General features: G+C 40.2%; 1 protein-coding gene across 1 annotated transcript in view; it reads right to left on the bottom strand.

The window, feature by feature from the left end:
* Positions 1-2,826: 2,826 nt before the first annotated feature.
* Positions 2,827-21,568, bottom strand: part of LOC139478633 (sodium-coupled monocarboxylate transporter 2-like) — a 36,882-nt gene continuing 18,140 nt past the window's right edge. Inside the window, exons 2-17 of the mRNA XM_071261195.1 lie at positions 21,095-21,435; positions 19,502-19,570; positions 17,722-17,773; positions 15,060-15,127; positions 14,451-14,531; positions 14,034-14,104; positions 11,386-11,523; positions 10,815-10,950; positions 9,166-9,254; positions 8,596-8,708; positions 7,412-7,485; positions 7,096-7,182; positions 5,170-5,366; positions 3,884-3,984; positions 3,612-3,694; positions 2,827-2,960 (exon numbers count right to left, since the gene is read on the bottom strand). Coding sequence (XP_071117296.1) covers positions 2,856-2,960; positions 3,612-3,694; positions 3,884-3,984; positions 5,170-5,366; positions 7,096-7,182; positions 7,412-7,485; positions 8,596-8,708; positions 9,166-9,254; positions 10,815-10,950; positions 11,386-11,523; positions 14,034-14,104; positions 14,451-14,531; positions 15,060-15,127; positions 17,722-17,773; positions 19,502-19,570; positions 21,095-21,430 — 1,800 coding nt within the window. The 5' untranslated portion in view covers positions 21,431-21,435 and the 3' untranslated portion in view covers positions 2,827-2,855. The remainder of the gene's footprint in view (positions 2,961-3,611; positions 3,695-3,883; positions 3,985-5,169; positions 5,367-7,095; positions 7,183-7,411; positions 7,486-8,595; positions 8,709-9,165; positions 9,255-10,814; positions 10,951-11,385; positions 11,524-14,033; positions 14,105-14,450; positions 14,532-15,059; positions 15,128-17,721; positions 17,774-19,501; positions 19,571-21,094; positions 21,436-21,568) is intronic.

Raw genomic sequence — 21,568 nt, 5'->3', positions numbered from 1 at the left:
CCCTTGTAAAAAACAGTTGTGAAAGGAATTCTCCCTTGTCGTTAAAACAGTTGTGAAAGGAATTCTCCCTTGTCATAAAAAACAGTTGTGAAAGGAATTCTCCCTTATCGTAACAACAGTTGTGAAAGGAATTCTCCGTTGTCGTAAAACAGTTGTGAAAGGAATTCTCCCTTGTAAAAGTCGTAAAAACAGTTGTGAAAGGAATTCTCCCTTGTCGTAACAACAGTTGTGAAAGGAATTCTCCCTTGTCGTAAAAAACAGTTGCGAAAGGAATTCTCCCTTGTCGTAACAACAGTTGTGAAAGGAATTCTCCCATGTCGTAAAAATAGTTGTGAAAGGAATTCTCCCTTGTAACAATATTTGTGAAAGGTATTCTCCCTTATCGTAGCAACAGTTGTGAAAGGAATTCTCCCTTGTCGTAAAAACAGTTGTGAAAGGAATTCTCTGAGGTGTGATGTATTCCTGGGCCGTCGTTGATAAAAACTAGTTCCTAAAAAATAACATTATCGTTCCCCACTATTGGACTGTCAGTGGTGTATGGAACAGTCGCTTGAATTATCCAGCGGCTGTTATTTGCCCAAACTGTCTATATTCGCTATGCCGTATTGTGCGAAACTTTGCACTATTTTCTCTTTTCTGGGAACAGTCTTGAAATTCTCCTTAACATCTATATGTTCCAAGAAATGTTTAAACGTGTTTTATGAGTTCCATGAGTAAAACAGCTTTGTGCCTTAGACCATGAGAGTGTAGGAGCAATGTTTTGTCCTTTATGACACCACTTTTCATAAGAGCGGAGTCGACCACCTTTCCGAAATACCAATATCTTCTTTGTCTTACTCAGATTTAGTCTCTTACCAGTACTAACACAAAAATCTTCAAGTACATTAATTGTCCTTTCTATTTGAATTGCCAGATGCTCTAGATACAGTGTACATCAACTGCACATCAAAGAGCTGAAACACTGGGGTAGTTGGAGGAGACGAAGATACCATTTACACCATTTATGTCCAACATATTAAACAACTGCTTCATAAAATGGTTATTATTGGTGGGTGTAAAGTGCAACCCTGACGGATGTCAATATTACACCCAATGTAATCAGTTAATCCATTGCCTGTTCTAACATAAGAAGATAGATTAATACAACAAAATTTAGAAATTTTGCCCTCCTCATACCAATATTTATCAACCTCTGGAATAAAACTTTATCATTGACAAGATCCAATGCTTTTGCAAAATCGATAAAAACTTAACAAAATCTTCCCCTTTTTTCAGATAAATATTTTTGGATCTGGTCAATATTTTGGCCGAAAAACCGGCTAGCATTTCAGATAGCATGTTCTTTTTATCACACCACAACTCCCGTCTTTTCTTGAATACAACACAGATTATTGTACAAAATGAGTCAATAAGGGATACTCCTCTATTCTTATTAGGCTCTTTGATATTTCCTGCCATGTGCAGTGGTGAGTGAGTGAGTGAGTGAGTTTGGTTTTACGCCGCTTTTAGCAATATTCCAGCAATATCACGGCGGGGGACACCAGAAATGGGCTTCACACATTGTACCCATGTCGGGAATCAAACCCGGGTCTTCGGCGTGACGAGCGAAGCCTTGTGCAGTGGACAAATAATACTGTTTCCCCACTGGGGAGGGAATCTACGACGGTCAAACAGTTTATTAAACAGTTTTCTTAGTGTCGGTGTATAGTTCTTTGTTACTTGCAGCCATTCGCATTGAAGACCATCAGGTCCAGGAGTCCTTTTTGATTTCAACACTTTTAAACAAGATTACTTTCTTCCTCTGTAAATGGTCTGTTTAGATCATTTACGTTTCTAAAATTTTCTGTCAGATGGAGATACAAATTTATGTAAATCATAGTTGAATAATAAAAATACAGTGCCCCTGGTTACACCGCTGTTCAACTGATATATTCATGAAGAAAGACAAGTTCTATGGATGAACAACTTCTTTATTACAATTAGTGCGACGTTTCGGTGTAGATCCTAACACCTTTATCAAGCAATTGATGGATGGTGCTGAACAACATAGGTATATATACTTATTAACATCAATGTTCCCGATTTACTCCGGGCCTTAGGGGCTCCGTTCTGTCAAGCCAAGACTTGCAAAAATACGTATGGAAGCTGAAAATCAAAAATTGTGATAACGTCTTGAAACTCGACAGGTGGGTCGGCCTGGACCCTCCCACCCCGTTGGCTCTAAAACTTTGGATTTTTCCCGATTTCCTCCAGGCCTCAGGGTCTCCGTTCTGTCAAGTCAACGTCGTCGGTGATTTAGGTTTGGTACCCCAATCTGTTGACTGACATTGGGAGAATACCCGGGTTTGCTACAAGGAATACAGCCCTTCTGACAATCTGGGTAATGCAGAAGGCTGCAGAGTTGGGGAGTCTTGACAGTCTCTGAAAAGTTGTGGGTTGGTTTGATTAGGCAGCGCTTCCTGGGAGAAGTCCCATTCCCTGTCTGGGCTGCGTGTAGAGGGGCAAGGGCCCTGAGCTGATGATGAGCCTAACCAGCCTGACTGTGCCAGGACCAACCAAACCCTCTTTGCTGCATTTTTATTTTTATTTTAATCTGTACATACTACTACAACTAATAATACTATATAAAATACATTTGGTTGATGGAATTATTATAAGCCAAATATACGCAGAGAAACCTGTGAATAGAGGTGAATTAAACATAATTGTGTTTGGAAGAGGATGTTAGAAAAGTAGAGTAACGACTAAGTATTGTCTAAATTACTTGAATATGGTGTACAAATGCCGAGAAAAGTAAAGTGAATGCGGATCCCGTGTCCTGAATGTGTAAATAATATGAAAATTAATTCCAATAATCATAAAACTCTGTTCGTGATGAACGATTCTGTTTGTTCCTCATCGTTTGAGCCACTTGGTCCTTTCACCAGGGCATCTGATGTGTCAGCAAACCTTCCTGAAGTCTGCAAGAAAAGCAGAAGCACATGTTGAAGCCTAGGTTCATAGCTCCGAGCCAACATAAAGTCCCTGGTACTGGGATAGGATGCATGGGTCACATGGTAGTCATTTATTTGTTTGTTGTTGCTGCAGTGGGCAATATTAAAAATAAATCCCTGGAAATACTCGAATAACCAGACGAACCAGTTACTGACGGAATGTACAACGTCTGAAGCCTCGGATACGATGACACGTAGCAGAACCTGAGTAAAGTATCCAATCCGTTACGTTTGGTGTTTGATTGATGTCTACCATAGACTTTATATGGAATGACTTAAAAAGGCCCTAGATGATGAGGTCTTAATTGGAAAGGTTAGTCATAAGCGAAATGTGGCTTTCCATGAAATTTGAATACATGTTACATGATTTAAAGTACCTAAACAGTTGAGAAATGAGAAATAGCATGACGATGAAATTCTCGATTAGAAAATGAAAATCATCCCGTTATCCAGCTTTGTATGTTGAATTTCTTTGCACAGGTCTAAATAAGAAGCTGAATACGATTTCACAGTTGTTTCCTTTTCATCTCTGAAGGATCAGATTAGGTGAATTTCACAAGGTACCCATTTTACAAGGTTATAATTCTGCGACCAAGGCTTCTGGCTTATGATACTGACCATCACAAGTTCTTCTTCCGGCTCACTCCTCCAGAAGAAGAATTTTCTGACGTAGAGAGGGTTAACTCCATCCTTGTTTCCACCTGCAGTATTCAGTCAAAAAGTGTGTTTCACAGCGATGTTTAGATTCGTTTTCCCTTCGAATATATATGGTGTTCAATTGAATAATTTCTACGAACGTATATAAAATGAAACATTTCAGTATAGGACTAGAATGATATTCAGCCTGGAAGGGTGAAGATAGTATATTAGTTGGTCATATTGGCATTTACCTGTGGCCAGACTGAGAACAACGCCCACCACCTGCACGATGAGGAATCCAAACACATGGTACAGAACGTAAGAGAGGCTGTAGAAGGCGTCGAGACCAGACCTGAAAGGAAATCATAGATAACTTAATAACCAGACTGTCAGAAAACATTGAATATGTAATCATTAGGGGCGAATTTCATGAGATGATACCTCTCAGGGTGGAGACGTATTTGACTTCATCCTCCTTATTATCATAACAAACGTAATTCCTCTTTTCAAAGCAAATATCAACAATTCAAGATACTTTTTGATGTAACTCATAAGCAGCTGACGTATAAATTTTGAAAGGTATTAACATTCATATTTATTGTATGTTTGTTTGTTTGTTTGTTTGTTTGTTTGTTTGTTTGTTTGTTTGTTTGTTTAACAAAGCAAAGCATCGCGAGTGTTACCCAGTATAATGGCATAGATTCATCACTGGTTGAGTTCAGTTCAGGGATTAACCATCATATATACTCAGCAGAAAAAAATCCAGGTTGTAAAATCGTAAATATGTCAGTGTGCCGACATCCATACAAAATTAATACCAAAAATGAATTGGACATTTCTGCATGGACATGGATTGATTTGTTTTGAAAGAATGAGATACTGCTAAAATGAGGTGAAACGATGGACAAATCGCAAAACCCCAACCACATGACAGCCTGGCGCCGAAACACACCAATCTGATATGCACGTTCAACATCACTTGTTGGGCTATGAAAATGTTGGGTTTTCATTTGCATGCTATCACAATCTTAAAGCAAGTAACCAGCGAAACATGCCACGACTCACGGAAGCCCAACACAACAACGCCATGGGCCGACTGCAAACAGGAGAATCATATTCAGCTGTGAAATTCTTTGGCCACACGTCCTTCCGAGCGAACGTCATTTTCGCGTTATGTCCTGCCATGACCCTCCACGTCTCCAGATTTAAACCCAATCGAATATTTGCACTGGATCAACTACTGCGAGCACGCCAGCAAACAACCACAGAACCTCTGGCAGTTGGCAGCACTACAGGGAGGGTGGGTGAACATTCCCCAGGCCACAAGTCTGGATCTGATTGCTCCCATGGGAAGACGATGCTAATCAGTTTTGGACTCGAATGGTGGAAAACAAGACATTGAGAACAGATGACCTTCACCATGAAAATCTACAGTTCCATGTGTGCCATTTGGAACCTGGGTCAATGACAATGATAGGTGACATTTTTGCAGAGTATACATTGTTTGTTTCTTTTTTAACATAGCAAAATGTGTTACCCCGTATATTGGTGTAGATCATCACTGGTTGAGTTCAGTGTCGTCATAGGGTATGGCAGAGACTGGTTGACATTCGGGCAGTGATCTGTCGGGCCAGGTGGTAGAGGGGGCGTCTTCCTCACCCCTGGGGAAATACTAGCACCTACCACCAGCCACGTCAGAAAGCTGAGCCCAACCAGCAGTGCAACAATAGAGCTCTAGGGAGAGAGGATGGATACTATTATTATTTATTAATACAAGCTAAGCTAGCCGAGTTGTTACAATTGAAGATAGTTTATGTTCGTTATGTTCAATTTACTTTCAGCCTTCTGCCAAGCCATCAGTGCAGCAAAGACAGTCCAAGAGAGGATAGACACATTCTGTGAGATTTCTAAGACAAACTCTCCCACTCAATTCGTCATCAGAAACAGGAACACAGGAATATTTTGGTTACGTTCTAGTCCTCCACACATGCGATACATGGACAGTAAAGCAAAGTGTATATATCTCATCTGCACCAGGAACACAGAGCGCACCATACTGTTCCATGTTTACATATTTGTTGTATTCATTTTCACAAAAGGGTACAGAAACAACGTCAATACCAAGTTTGCACATGAGCTACATACCTCTGAGATAACCTGAAAGGTAGAAATACACCATGGTGCTCGAAAACAAAATTTGAACATGGGGTTCATGTATTAAACGAATGTGGTGATGAGCCAGATCTATATGTCATTCGTGTCTCTTGATTAAAGTATCTCACGAAAATCAGATCCTTTACCCAAATACGATACCTCTGCATTACAAACTCCAGGAGGTTGAGTCAGGTGACGTTTTTTAATCAGCAAATTAGCCTCAATGCTTATACATTCTCAGTACGATTGAGAAAAGCCTTCAGACAAGCATATCTGACATCTGCATCTCAAAAAAAGAATATATTTGGGAAGTTCAAATAGTTTCTGATCATCACCACATCTACTCCCACAGGGTTTACTCAGGATTGAATGTTGTGTTTTGCTCAGATCGAAAATTCCGAAGCGAGGAAGTTGAGACATGAAGAGGAACCGATGCTTCCTTCAATTTGTTTGGGTGGTCAAAGTTTGCTCACTGTTCACTTAACGCGACCTTCTGTGAATGTGTGACCACAAAGAGAGGAATCGCATATCGGAGTAATTATGATAGTCCAGCAAGGAAGGGTGTCCTTCTCGCGGCTGCCATACAAGGGTTATCGTAATACCAGACTGCCAAACAGTAGAGGACGACAAAGGACTAATTAGGAGAAAATCACGGTGCCACGTTCATGGGATATTTGGAGATGGATGAAGTGTTAATTGATGACACAGTCTAGGATACTTTCATAATATGTAAACCCGCGAAGTAGACGAGAAATAGTATGTCATTAGATATATAGAAACTAGGTCTTGTAAACACAGAACCAGCATTTCACCACCATATCCTAAAACATGCAAAGTCATGCAATACTACAATTACCTTCCAGTTCAAAATCATTTTGTCCAGCCTTGACCTTAATCAAGGCAATTCCTTAAGATCCAACAATTGCCAATTATCAGGATTTCAAAGTATTAGTGAAACAGTAGCTGGCAATGAAAGATACACCCGTCTTTCACAATAGTCTCAAAGGTGAAAATGACCTTTGATAAACATGGCATCAACATTATATATCTTAGGATTTGTAAATATACATGCAAACATAAATTGTTATCTCTGTAGATGACACCCGTGAAGATCCCAGTTAAAATTGGTCTTCAGAGTCATATAGCTGGAATATTGATAAACAACAAACAAGAAACAAGAAACTCTGTAGATGTAATTATGCATCAGAAACTAGCAATGTTATAATCATGTTTTACTAGAACCTGTACGCTGACCGTATATTTACAGTTTCGGTGCATTGATGTGGGCAAATCAGCAATGTATACATACTCTTGTATTGACAAACGGGAATATGGCACCGAGGTAGAATAGGCCGTACATTGGCCCAGCAAGGATTGCGTTGGCGCTGTAATAGATCTGAAACAAAGTTCCTCCTTGTCTTTATTCAAAGCCAAACTTTAAAAATGAAAATATGTAAATGATTAAATCAAATATAATTCAACACTCTCAGACAGATAATGGCCCTGAAACCTTTTCACCTGGAGTAGGAAGATGAAAAAAGTGACGGACTAATTATCAATACACTATTCAACAATATTACTTCAATACGTTGAGAGAAAAATAATGTGCTTTATCCTGTTATCACCTGAAGGAGGGGGATGGATTTTATGGATGACACACATATCGCCACGCAACAAATAGCAATGCCCCACGCCACCACTGAAAAGAGAAGCAGACATAAGAGCGATCATAACATTTAGGTATATCAAAATATGCTACCGACAAAAATACGGAAAATAATGACTTGACTGAAGCAACCGTTGAGTTGTACATTTACAATTGTGGCACAATAGAGGTGGGTAACGTCTATATTCTAAGTTGCCCGAACGTAAGGAACATGTTGTTTCGCAGGTGAACATTTGACTTGTCTTTACTTGTTTTTGCGACGGTTGCCAACGATGGGGCAGGATACACTCACCTTTAGTTAATGGAAGTGATTCATAAATATAAATAATGTACTAATGGAAAAAGTAACTGTGCTTCATATAAAGTGATTTAAATGCTATGTTATTGAAAATAACAATAAAATATTAGGTTATTCGTCTGTACAATGTTTCCTCATAACAAATTCATTGACAAACCCATACTAGGTAACAGGAGACAGAGCGACACGCCCTAAAAGATGGGTACTGAAACCACTCTATTAACAATGCCAACATGGTAGTGTGACCACTATTTGCGTTCATAAAAGTGAGGTAGTGGCACGCACTAAACACACAAGATGACGGAAAACAGCCTGGGGGATGTTACTCCAAATATCAACCAAAGATCTACACAAATGAGATGGCGTTATGAGCTAATTCTGGTCCCGCTGTAAGCGTTGTTCCATCTCATTTTAGACATGTTCTATGGGGGAGTGTTCATCCGGCAGTACAGTAGGACACTGGAAACATTGGGCGTGTCGCAGGTCATAGAGGCCAGATGTTGTGCTCCCTCAATGAATTGAGTACGGTCTTGCCACTGATTGGTCTCAACCAAGAAATTGTCCGAGCTGTTAATGTTGCAGCTTGTTATCGATTCCGTGGATGCACCATCCGAATATGGTTGTCTTGTTGAAATGATGCCACCTGTGGGCGACCGGGCGTGACAAGTCATGAATGATGCCCTGCTGTACATAACGTCTCAAAAGAGACAATATGTGTTTCAATGAACATTTACATGTCCGGCAACATGTATCTCCAACAACAGATCATAACATCCAACTCGGACTGTGTGTCCTTGAATGCAAAATATAATTCAGAAGCAATAACTCTTTTAAATCTGTTATACCTGAGACTTTGGCAACAGCCATTTGTTTGAACTCCGACATTGCAGAAACACGGGGTTTTACGAAATCCTCCCATGTTATATTCGCAAGGGCCGATAGTCCTGATGATAATGAGCTGAAAAATAACAGTATTGAAGTTTTTTCATTCCAGGTCAAGTAAACGTCTATGTGGTTGTACACTTAACGTATGCACATTCCGACAGTCATAGATATCGCTGATAGACAGATACAGGTTATGTCGATGTGGTTACCTATTTGCACGTTACAGGATACGTTCACCTTACAGCGAACATCGGGTATCATGACTATGTAGTAGGAATCATACAATGGACTCTGCTTTTATTTATTATTATCTTACTTTATATGCAATACTTGAATTTTAAATAAAGGAAATAACATACCCAGGCATTTTGGCACCTCAATATCCATTTGTTTTCAAACTATGAAAAGTGATAAGCAAGGTGGTAAAATATATTTGTAAGGTTATCCATCTGTGAATACGACGTCATATACCCTCTTTGTGTCCGTGTAGCACGTCCCTATGATCCACGTCCCTATGATCCAAAACTGACCTGAGAGACGCACTGTAGAGTGCAGCAAGAAACAGTCCTGGCATCCCTGGCATGCTTTGGAAAATGTCGATCGTCATGAAAGGTAATACCTAGGGAAGAGAGAGAGAGTGAATGGAAGAGAAAGAGGGCAAGTCAAATGTGTCTCACTCAGCACTTTCTCAGTTTTAAATATGTTGTCACAGTTTCGGTGAACATTGGCAACAATTTTCGAGTCACACAGTAACATAGATGTTTAAATATTTGCGGAAGAACTATGTGGATGCTGTTCTTCTTTATTCAACATAAACAAAAAGAAAAAGTTTAAGCACACCCTCATATATTTCATTATTGTTTGGTCCCAATATGTGTAACAGTCATGAAATATATAATTGCGTGAAGAATTGTGTTTCCTCGAGATGATGAATCATCCATGCATGAAGAAAGCTCATGGCACGAAGGCAATTACCAAACGCTACAAGATGGCAAATAATCAGCATGTATAATGCAGGAATGTCTTTGGTCGGAATTTGGGGTATCATCACACTGTCGTAAGCCGTTTAGTTGAGAAACATGCTCAAACCGGTAATGTACAGGACCGTCCCAGATCCGGAAGACCTCCTGTGACGACACATCGCAAAGACAGGGACCTTCTTCATCTCATATGTCGAGAACCCTTTTTAACAAGTACTCGTCTGAAACAGATGTGGTTGCCCAATTGTTGTTTCAGCACCAGAACCATCAGCAACCGACTGAAAGCAGCAGGACTGAGGCCTAGACGAGTTATTATGTATCTCACATGATTGCAGGTTTGATTTGGTCACCATAAGGGGCATCTTAACCGGAGCTCACTACATCCGCGACGATTTGAGGCCAGTCGTCGTTCCTCATTTTGACAACCACCCTCTTGCTACTCGACCTCAGTACATGGATGACAATGCCAGACCTCACCGTTCGCATGCAGTCTTGGATTACATGAGGGCCAATGCAATAACGACTCTACCATGGCCAGCAATGAGCCTAGATTTGAACCCCCTTGAACATGCTTGGGAGATCCTCCTGTTCAAGATTTACGCCAATTGGAAGCAGCATTGCATCAGAAGTGGTTGTTGTTGACCCATGAACGGATCCAAATCTGACTGGAGGCATGAGACATAGGGTGGAATGCGTCATCCGGGCACGTGGCGGTTATACTCGCTACAGATCTGTTTCACGTGTCATGTCAAGAAGAGACTTTAAGGAACATTTTCACATGGAACATCCAACGTAACTCGTTTACTTAATCCTGCAGCTCCATACATTTTTTAGATATTGTCTAAGGTCAAAAACAGTACATGTGTTACCATGATGGTTTTGTCAGTAAATTTCAATCACAACTCACCAGTATCTTTTTTATTTGTTGTCAAATATTTGTTCTATCAGATGACATTGGTATCGCCCAGCTTCTGTGGTCAGTCATCCCATGACATGATTTTTGCCATTTGTCATGGTTCAGAAATAGGGGTGTTCTTAACTTTTTTCTTTGTGTATATATATATATAAGTTTTTTCAGTATTTACAGCGCATGTAGGACTGAATAAAAATTCGATTGTGCTGACCCACTGAACTGACGCTTTTGTAACTACTATTTCATGTTAAACCCTAAGGTGCTTATCCTTTGCTTTAACCAATACCTGATCACTTTTGTCGATCTGATTGGATGCTACAGGGTCGCATCTCTTGTAGTCATAGTAACCATATGCCACAAGACCACTGACGACGCAAAGGATTCCGAATAAGGGACTGCAGATGAGGCCAAGTATCATCGCCCTTTAACATAAACATTCGGTACTGTTTTTATGGCACGTTCATCAACGTGAAGGAAGGTAGACAAATCAACCTGATCATAACATGAGGCTGTCTTCGTACACGACCATCAGTCAAAGTAATATTCATTCCTGATATAACTGGATACTAGCATGATATAAATCCATATAGGGTGTATGGATGTATGTATAAATTGTATAATACCCCTGCATGAATGAATGAATGAATGAAAATGTAACCTCGAACCACCACTGTTGTTTTAATGGCACTTAATATTGCAAAAACATTATGAAACTGTAAGCTATGAGTTGATATGTTTTAACGCGCCTGTAGCTCCTGTCTGAAGGCTGTAACCAGACGTCCACTCCAGTTATGATGCTGTTAGTATACAATTATCAAATTATGAAAGCAAAAGAAACTGGAAACATGTGTCCATACCTTCTTGCGTCGGTGAGTGATTTCGTGGCGGCAATACGCTGAAGATAGGCAGGTCGGAAAAGAAGACCAAGTGGATTAAATATTCCGGCAAATCCAACGATCCACACGGTGTGGCGGATAGTCGGGTCAAAGTCATATCTGAAAACACAAACAAAATGTGTGGGCATTACATGATGGACATGAACCATGTATCTTCCACCAGTAAGTGGTATAGCTATGGATCACAATCCCACCTGATATGCAGGCTAACTCATTATTTCCTGTGCGAGTAGGTTCAAACAATGGTATGAGCGGTACTAGTAACTGGGCGGTAACACCACAACACAGGATGGATGGTGTGTATGTATAATAACCATGATCATAATGCTGAGTAAATTAACCAGACAAATCGGCCGATATATATTTGTTGAGATGAGTTACATGGTGACATGACTCAAACCTTTAAAACACTATACCCTCCTGCAGACCTTCCTTGGATGTTTTTCAGGTTAACAGTTGACTTACCTTTACCCTGGGTTTGTGATGGGTGCCACTGGAGGGGCAGGATACTCTCACATTTTCGTGTACACCTGATATCATCACTATTTACACACACTCATGATATTGTCGGAATCGTACAATCGTATGAATATGGAAAGGGTTTTGTTGCTTTTATTTATTATCCTCTAGCCACTGAGGTCATATGAAGGATAATCTCCCTCTGTCCATAACCCTGCTGCAGATCCATCCCAAACCTCAAGCCCTGTACTCATGTGAAGTGTTACAAGGTGATTTCAACATTGAAACCCACAGGTTAACCCATAGTTCAGTTGGCACAGAACAAAATTGTAAAAAAAGTAGATGACCATACAAGATCAATGATGAATCGTAGGATATATTCAAACACACCACTGTAAGTTTACAATCAAAACAGGCAAGACAACGGGTCAAATAATTGTCAGCAGCAAAATTAATAACAGGCCGTAGTAACAATGAAAGTAAACCCATGAATGTTCAGACTATGAAGGTTTGTCTTCGTTCTTGAATGTAGGATAATGTTGGAAGCTGGCAGGAAAACGGCGTGTTCAGATTTAAAATCTTTAAAAAAAAGAAACTTGACATAGATGTAAAACCACTTTTTGCCAAATATCTAAAATAATTACATTAACCAAATAAGTCAAACAGAAAGATGATGTGTCTATAAATCGCGAAAACATGCAAAGCACATAAACGTAGCGTTTGGGGATCAATTTTACAGCTTCATCCAAACGCAACCGCCTGTAAAAAACGTGCAGCACAGGATCCTGCATTTAGGCATGCAGGCCCCCCTGCTGAATGGGTATAAAAATCCACATCAACGGCTTTCATGCAGTCCTTAAAACGGCAGTAGAGGCGGTGACAGAATGCCAAGACTCAATGCAGCTCAACGGAACAACGCTATAGGGAGATTACAAGCTGGAGCAACTCAGCAAGAGGTTGCCAGGCACTTTGGCATATCCAGACAGACAATCTCCGCACTGTGGACCCGATACAACAACACCAACAGAGTTGACGACAGACCAAGGGTGACAACCCAAGCACAAGATCGATACATCCGGCTGCGACACCTCCGAGACCTGTTCGACGTCATGTATTGACCCCACGTAATCTGGCGGACCGTCTGTTTTGGTGCCAACAGAAGGTTAGATTGTCACGTGCAAGGTGGAGAAATGTACTGTTTACTGACGAGTTCCGTTTCCTACTCACACGTGCTGATGGGCGCGCATGTGTCTACAGACGTCGGGGTGAACGTTACGCCGCCAACTGTGTGCAGAAGGTTGTCCCATTTGGCGGCGGGAGTGTCATGGTATGGGCCGGAATTCATCACGGTGGCAGGACGCCTCTCGAGCATGTGGCAGATGCATTGATAGGTGTGCGTTACAGAGTCTTGATCCTACAGCCTTACGTTCTTCATCACGTCAACGTTCATGGCGGACAGTTCCAGCAGGACAACGCTCGTGTTTGTCAGGACTTCTTACAGCACAACAACATCCAGACATTACTTTAGCCAGCCCAGTCACCAGATTTGTCCCCGATTGAGCATCTGTGGGACGAGTTGGATCGAGGCGTTCGCAGAAGGAATCCACCGCCCCAAACACTTCCGGCGCTTCTTGATGCACTTCAGCATGAATGGCAGCACATCCAACAGCGTGTTATTGACAACTTGATTGCATCTATGGGTCGTCGGTGTCAAGCGGTGATTGATGCACGTGGTGGACACAACCGATACTGACATTTTCTGTACCCCTGTGACATTAACTGTACCGTGTACGTGTGTCTGTCTAGGTGACACGATTAATGTTTTGAACATTGTGTACATTGATCTTCAAACAGTGTTTCAATTATGGTTTCTGTGTCCTATTTTGAAACAATCGCATTATATTACATTTTGAAAGTTAGTGTCAAGTTTCTTTTTTTGAAGAGTATATATCGAATGATCACTCGCCACCAATGACAGTTATTAAAATCTAGTCATGACAGCAGTCGACATTTTACTAGCACTTCAATTACATGCTGCGACTTGAATACATGTACAGCAGATCATCTAATAGAAGGCTTATCTCCCTCTAACAACAACCCTGCAACAGATCCCTCCATCCCTTTTCGCTTATGACAAAACCAGTACTCACTTTAAAGTAAGTCTTCCTCCAGACCTCATCCTGCTCCATATCTCCTGCACTCCTCCTACGTCAATGGTGCCCTGTTTCATTTCATTTAAGATTTGAATACAATTCAAATCAATAAAGGAAATATTCCAGTAAAGCAATATTATGACTTTGGTTGGGTTTGGGGGGCACACGCGCCTTTAGTGTCACTCGCCAATACAATAACCACGAACCTATCCCATCACCCTAAACAACATCACAGGAGAATTTTGGATATTGTAGGGACTTATTTGTCATACATCTAACAATGAAAGACTTTGTGGACGACTACGTCCGTATTTCGTGACGTGATGTGCCGTTATTCCTTATATGATTCTAGAAATATTTGATGTTATCATTTGCTACTTGTGAAATTTCTACTTATATGTGAATACTTCTCACCTTTATTGTGACTGCTAGTAACCCAGCCCACATTAGGGTGTACTGGAGAACATCTGTCCATATCACCGCTTTCAGGCCACCCTGGGAACGTAATTATTATATTATTATAGATAACAATGTAAGTGAAATGTGTTCGGGATACATGAAACTACTGAATATGCGATGCTTAAAAACTCCACCAATTCCAGGTCACTGCCATTATCAGAAAAGAAACGAGGAAGAGGTGCTAATAAAATGTGACCTGATGGAATAGATCGTTGCTCTTGAAAGTTTTATACTGACGTGACATTGCTTGAAATTGAGTGTCAGATTGAGAGCTCTTTTATAAATGAAAATAGTGCATTTCGAAGTTACATTTCACTAAATCAAAATATATATATCAATTAAGCAGCATTGCTCAAGTAATAAACAATGAATGACCAATCGGGAAACAACAAATTTGATATTCTGGGGCTGGGGTACTGAACTGATTGCCAGTCAGAGCTCGAAGACTTACAATGGTTTCCTCGGAAAGAGGATTCAAAATATAAATTCATTTCAGAAACAATAGTTTTAAAATAATCACAAATACCCTTTATGATCGGTAACCATGGCCAAAGAATAACTCACAATAGAAGTGTAGAGAACAGCTGCCGCTGACGTCACTAAGATTGATGCCAGTGTGGAGAACCCTGTCACTGGAAGATGTACACAAGATGTAAATTGTCTTGAGTCGTCACAGTTGTGGGAATTGGGATAATAATATTGCCCCACATCAACCTATGCCGGTCGTAAAAGGTGACTAAATGACTTGGTGATGGTCAGTCAGACTTGGTGACTTGGTTGATTGTTACATAACGTAGACTCGATTATGTGCAGACTGCTGCCATATATATATGGAATGTTGCTAAGAGAACAGTTAAACAACTGAAAAACAACTTGAGTCTTCAGCCGTAACTTTGCGGTTGTTGCAATGTTGGGTGTGAATTGGGGGTTGGTGTTGCAAAAATAGTTCGCATAGTAGATAAAAAAATTCGCCTAACCACAAAATATATTTCCTTGTAAAAGGAAATAGAGTGCTTTATTACCCATTTGGTAAGAAATAACCACCATAAGGGCAAAATCACTTGTGTATTGTTTATTTCATCCGAGCTTCATTGTTGACGTCGTTCGAATCTTGCTGTTTCATAAATTATAGATGATGTCACACTAGAAACAACGTAATAGCTGAAGAGTGTTGACGTCATTCAACAATTGAGGTTTTTTTATGACGGGGGTCATGATCAGTGCATTTTCTAAAGTGGAGTTAAAAAGGATTAAGAAATAATGGGCATTAAAAAAATAATCTTTAAACTTATCCTATCTCACACTATGCATTTCTCTTTCTTCTTTCGATACTATGTAGAAACAAAGGCTTCCAGGTTCTTAAAAAAACAAATTCACTCGAACACTGATCACTATGGTCATGCTTTCTTGTCATTGACCCACACGCGCTGAAGACGTGGTTTCCCCAGCCAACTCATTCTCTTTCTAATCGCCACCTTGTGGTGATGTGTTAATACACCAAGAGGATTCATTTGATTTTTTACTTTTTTGTTCATTTTCCCTCTTTGACTGGGCAGTTTTCATTTCTACTAGTCGTTTTCCATCATAGACGAGCAGTCAACGCACCGTCCTGTGTGGCTGGCTTGCAGACAGGTGTTTTCATCATAGAGTGAGTGAATGAGTTTGATTTTGCGCCGCATGTAGCAATATTCCAGCAATATCACGGCGGGGGACACCAGAAATGGGCTTCACACATTGTACCCATGTCGGAAATCGAACCCGGGTCTTCGGCGTGACGAGCAAACGCTTTAACCACTAGACTACCCGACCGCCCCTCTTCATCATAGACCTGCACTATGTCGTGGGTGTTGCAGAACTTCGGTGCGATGTGCCCAATGCATTAACTTGCTGGATGCATCCTTTAGTATTTACATGAGCAATATTGGCTCTAAAGTTTCCGACAAAACGAAAAAAAAAAAAAAAAAAAACTCCGGTAAAAAAGCCAAGAACACCAGTGAGACTATCAGCACATTTGCTGAACGTGGATTCAGCGAACCTCTTTGTTACAATTTTATGGATCGAAGACAATGGCATCTCCGATAGCTTTTTGGACATGTGGAGGACACATCCGGTGTTTTTGCAAGTGGACAAATGACTTGCCCTTGCATCTGCTTGCAATGGGTGCCACCATGGAGCAAGATACACTGGCCTTTTTGAACATCTGGGGGTATTATTACTAATTGATAGTGATTCATAAACACATGCTCATGGTATGGTCGGAATTGTACAATCGGTTCTGGTTTCTGCAGAGATTTCTATTGGATATGGAAAGAGTTTTGTTGTTTCTTGACTTAAGGTTCTACTTTAGCTACATCCTTGGCTGCAATCAACTACGTAGTCGCTACTACAACGATCACAAAGATCCAGACGCATCTAACCTAAACACAGTACTCTGGCTGCACTTATAGAAGGACGTTTCGGAAAATTTGATATGGTTTTCGCATACCAATACCACCGAGACATCTCTGTGACTGACGTCCAAGGTCTTCATCAATTTGGACCCTTTGTTCTTGCACAAGTCTCCAAGACATTTATGCAGATAGATCAAGATGTGCACCCAATCCAGTTTCATTGTATTACGTTTTCTCTCTAGATATAATAAACCTTGGCACGATTGTTTGAGTTTATCATAATTTGTTTCATGTTTTCCCAGACTGAGTATCTGATCGGTGGATGCATTCACCTGTCTGTAGAGACTTCGGTCTTCAGCTGTAAGTCGCCATCAGTGTCCCGATCCCGATTACCCTTGCTCTCTATTAAAACGCTATTAGAGATGCATACAAATTGGACCAACTCACGACATCACTGAATATATACTTTCCATCATAGATGGAGATGCTTTACTACAGGTAGGTTATGAACTGGTAGGGTTGTGGCCCTTAAATGTAGAAATGTGGTGGTCACGTGAAACGTGAGTGGTACATGTTGTATGTAGGTTTGATACAAGTGGAGTACAAACTATGTACAGTGTACAAACGTGGTAGCGATGGTGTTGGTGATGGTGTCAGCACAATTATGGGATGTCGCTTGAGTGTTTATGAGTACAGTTTGTGTGGCAGGATAGCTAGCGTAGCTGTAGGTGTACAAGTATGGGGTTTAGGCTAGAACGTTTCAACTGTGCACACCTTCGTTGTTCGGTAAATATACAACAAAGGATGTCTTAATCAATGTCGTCCTTTTGTCTTACCGGCCTGCAATGCCATTCCCTGTCCAAACAAGATTACACTCATGTAGAACATCTGAAAAATAAGCAATCACGAGTAAGATTAAATATGTAAGGATATAACAAGACTTGGTTTTGTAAACCCTGAAGTAAGAGAGATTGGATGAGTAAAACTCAGAGTGAGGAGTGATTCTCCAACCTGTAAACCTAACAATTTAATACTACAGAATATTTCATTGCTGTATAATAGCACTAAATCTGAGTTTCACTGGATGGCACTGTCATTATTACACGTGCATGTATACGCGTAGTCAAAGGCGTAGTCGACCGTTATCTGTGTGACTTTTCGGGAGTAAAATGGAATGTTTTGAAACAATGCAATGATGATAAAAAAAAGTTTGCTTTACTGAAAAGTAAAACATAACAAACAATATGAAATGTCATTTTTTACCTGTCCACATTTATAAACAAAAATCATTTCTTTAATATGATACATGTGTGATGTAAACATGCTGCGAAGCCTGCACTTCTCTTTATTGGGTGGTCATGAGTCTTGCCAGTTGAGAGCGTGGAAGAAGCCACACATAAATGTCACTCTTATTGACGATGACAGTCGCTCATATCCTCTGAACAAGGCATATTCATAAAAAAAATGTAATTGCTGGAGGAAGAAAATACCATCAATTAAAACCGAAAGAAAGTATGATAGTCCTGGGGGAACAAATGCGTTATTGCTATTCACACAAACTAAATGGCACAAAATAATCACAATAGTCAACAATCCCAAAACCAACACAAAATGGTATTGTTAAAATATTTAAGTAGGGACCACGGAGGATGTAGAGTATTCACTGAGATGAAACACTTACAATTCAAAATAAAGGCCAAGGACTGGAATCAAGGTAACATTTGTATCACTATTTGGCAAATAGGAAAGCAAAACTTCATCCAATAGAACTCATTGATTAACTGTACACAAAAATGTCATGTTGAAATTAAACTGCAGACAGATGCACCTTTCAGAAAAAAAACAACCTTAAAATTGATTTCCTCATGGAAACAGAGAGTATCACGTATTCTGCAGATTGTAAAGGATAATTATTCATGTACTGTCATCGATTTACCTGACAAAACTTTCACCCAGTTCCATAATCTACAAAGTTCCTGTCATTCGCATAACCTAAAACTTAGTTCCTTATTCATCTCCCTAATGGCTCTTAATTGGCGCAGGCTCGCTCGCCTGTTTTCTTTTCTCGCTCGCCTCGGTTCAACTTCCATATTTTGGGGTTTCATTTCTAACAAGCATTTTTCCTAAACTGTATTTTACCGAAATCAGGGAAGTAATGTTTGAATCTGGCGGTAACTGACCAGAGTGGGGCACCTTAGGCCGGCTCACAAAATCAGCGACTTTACTAAGAAAGTGTTATCCCAAATATAACATTTATTACATTTGACCACTTTCTAAATGGCATTGTGTATTCACAATGGGACATGGGACCAGTGATTTTCACTTGTCAGAGGGGTACTCAAAGTACGTGATCTAGACTACCAGTTGTCGGACTTTCATTTTTGTGGAAGCCTCGGTGGCTAAGTGGTTAGATCGCTGACTTTGTGTGCTGGCGATTAGCTTGCCTCTGGCAAGTGTGGGTTCAAATCCCGGTCGGGACTCAACCCCAAAAAAGTACGAGAATCTGAACTTCACTAAGAAAGTGTTATCCCAAATATATCATTTGTTACATTTGACCACTTTCTAAATGACAATGTGTGTTCACAAACTGTCTGTTGATTTCCACAGGTGTCTTACAGTCTGTACACAAGACGCCACCGTCACAATGAGGGTGAGAAGTCTGGACTTGAAGCGACCCTCGATATACTGGAAAAGACAAGAAAATGAAAATCTGTTTCAAAAATATAATTTGAATATCCTTCTAAGTACTGAAAAGATTAAGATTTTTAGTCTAAAAGTGTTTATTCTCGAGACAAAAAAACATCACCTGTGTAACACATGACGCGTACTAGGGTACACTTGTGATAATTATTCACCCGATACAGGTGTTTGGCAAACCCACAGATTTTACATAGAGTATTAGTCGGGCGTTTTGTTTTCATAATAAGAAATTATTAACAATAAAAAAACTTATGGAAAGTGGGATCCTTTCATTTGACAACATGTACAATGTATTACTCATTTTATCATAATTTTTGTATTTTGACACATGTTTTTACTGATTGTTTACTCGAACTCAGGGAAATAAATGCATTGAAATAATACAGACGTGTCTTTATTTTAAAATAACATCTAATGGACAGAATATAACATTTGTGCATTCACCAAAAATAAAAGCATCTTCCCGAGGCAGGAGAGTTAACTGACTTTAAAAGTCCAGTTTCCACCCTTGCCGAACTAGGCTGGAATTCCTGGGCTCGATCGAAGCGCCACCAGTGGCTATTACGAGTTATGTCCCTTGTATGCCTCTCCTATTGACCAATCAGATTTAACCTCTCGTATCACTTGCATTTGCTTCAAAGAAAACGGTGGCGTCCAGTCAAGACGATCTGATCGATAATCAAGATATACATTGTGATAAAACGAGTCTTACATCGCGAAGTGCATCAAATCACGCAAACACCTTGATTAAAAACATGAAAAGATTTAGAAAATATCTGTTGACAACGTGTTAGCGGTGCACATGTTTTGCAAATCCTGCAGTCGACCGAAATCTGCATGATACTTTACGAACCGGATTTCAATTTCGGTGCGCGATTTTGATTGGCCTCTGCATAGACTCGTTAGTCCAGCCAAAATGTAACTTCATAATACCAGCCTTGTTCGGCAAGGGTAGAAACTGGACTTTTATAGTCAGTTAACTCTCTTGCCTCGGGAAGATGAAATAAGAGTGAAGAAATCATTTCTAAAAAAATATCTGCTAAAAGCTGTGTCAGTTGTGCAGTTAGGATCATATAAAGGTGTCTGGTAGACATCCATATTCGACAAAACGGTGAACAAACAAGGGGGCATATAGTGCCAGTCAAAATTAGGAATAGTACTGAACATCATTTGTGTCACTGATGCGTCAAATTTTGAAATGTGTGATACAGTTGGAAGCGTATAATGGGCTTGGCTTTTGGCAGAGATTCAAACACAACACAAGTAATCTTGAACAGGTTATGGTCAAATGCCAGTACAAATAGAAATGATTAATGACTAATTATAATTTCAGACATTTTTGAGAGGAGCAACTAACACCCATAATTTTGCTGTTACAGTAACAATATGGGGGGGATATGAAATGGAAATATAACCTCCCCTTTGCCAGACAAATGCATGCACAACACACCACGCTTCCCCCTGTCAACTGACTGTTCATGGTCATGGAGAAAATGAAACCAACACTACCTGAAATGGGCTTGATAAGTTCAGTCTCTTCAGAAGGGTCAGTAGGAGGCACATGTCTATAAGTTTTCCCACAGAGTGCGCTATTTCATTGAGAACCCACATGATGCCATTACGATACGCCTCTCCTGATGCTCCAAGCATGGAAATGATTGACGTGAACGAAGCCAGCATGGACAACGCTATGGGTAAGAAGGACATAGCGCGTCCAGCCAGGAAGTACTCCTCCAGTCTATCATGTCTGCCGACTATGGCGTGGTATATGCCAGTACTCACCGAGACGGCCACCATTACACCAAACACTGTGTAATCCCATTTTCCAAACATGTGAGACTCCATTGGCGCTGTGAACAAAGTATTCATATAAAAATGCTACATTCGGACTGAAACTGTATGGTTTTCCAAAATATCAATACCTGAGCCCATATCAAATATAGGTTCTATTTTACCGTGTCATATCAAATACAGGTTCAATTT

This window comes from Haliotis cracherodii, unplaced genomic scaffold (assembly GCF_022045235.1).
Source record: "Haliotis cracherodii isolate W230 unplaced genomic scaffold, xgHalCrac1.p SCAF_4, whole genome shotgun sequence".
Taxonomy (NCBI): Eukaryota; Metazoa; Mollusca; class Gastropoda; order Lepetellida; family Haliotidae; genus Haliotis; species Haliotis cracherodii.
The sequence above is the reverse complement of the archived record's forward strand: the minus strand, read 5'-3'. Positions and strand labels throughout refer to the sequence as shown.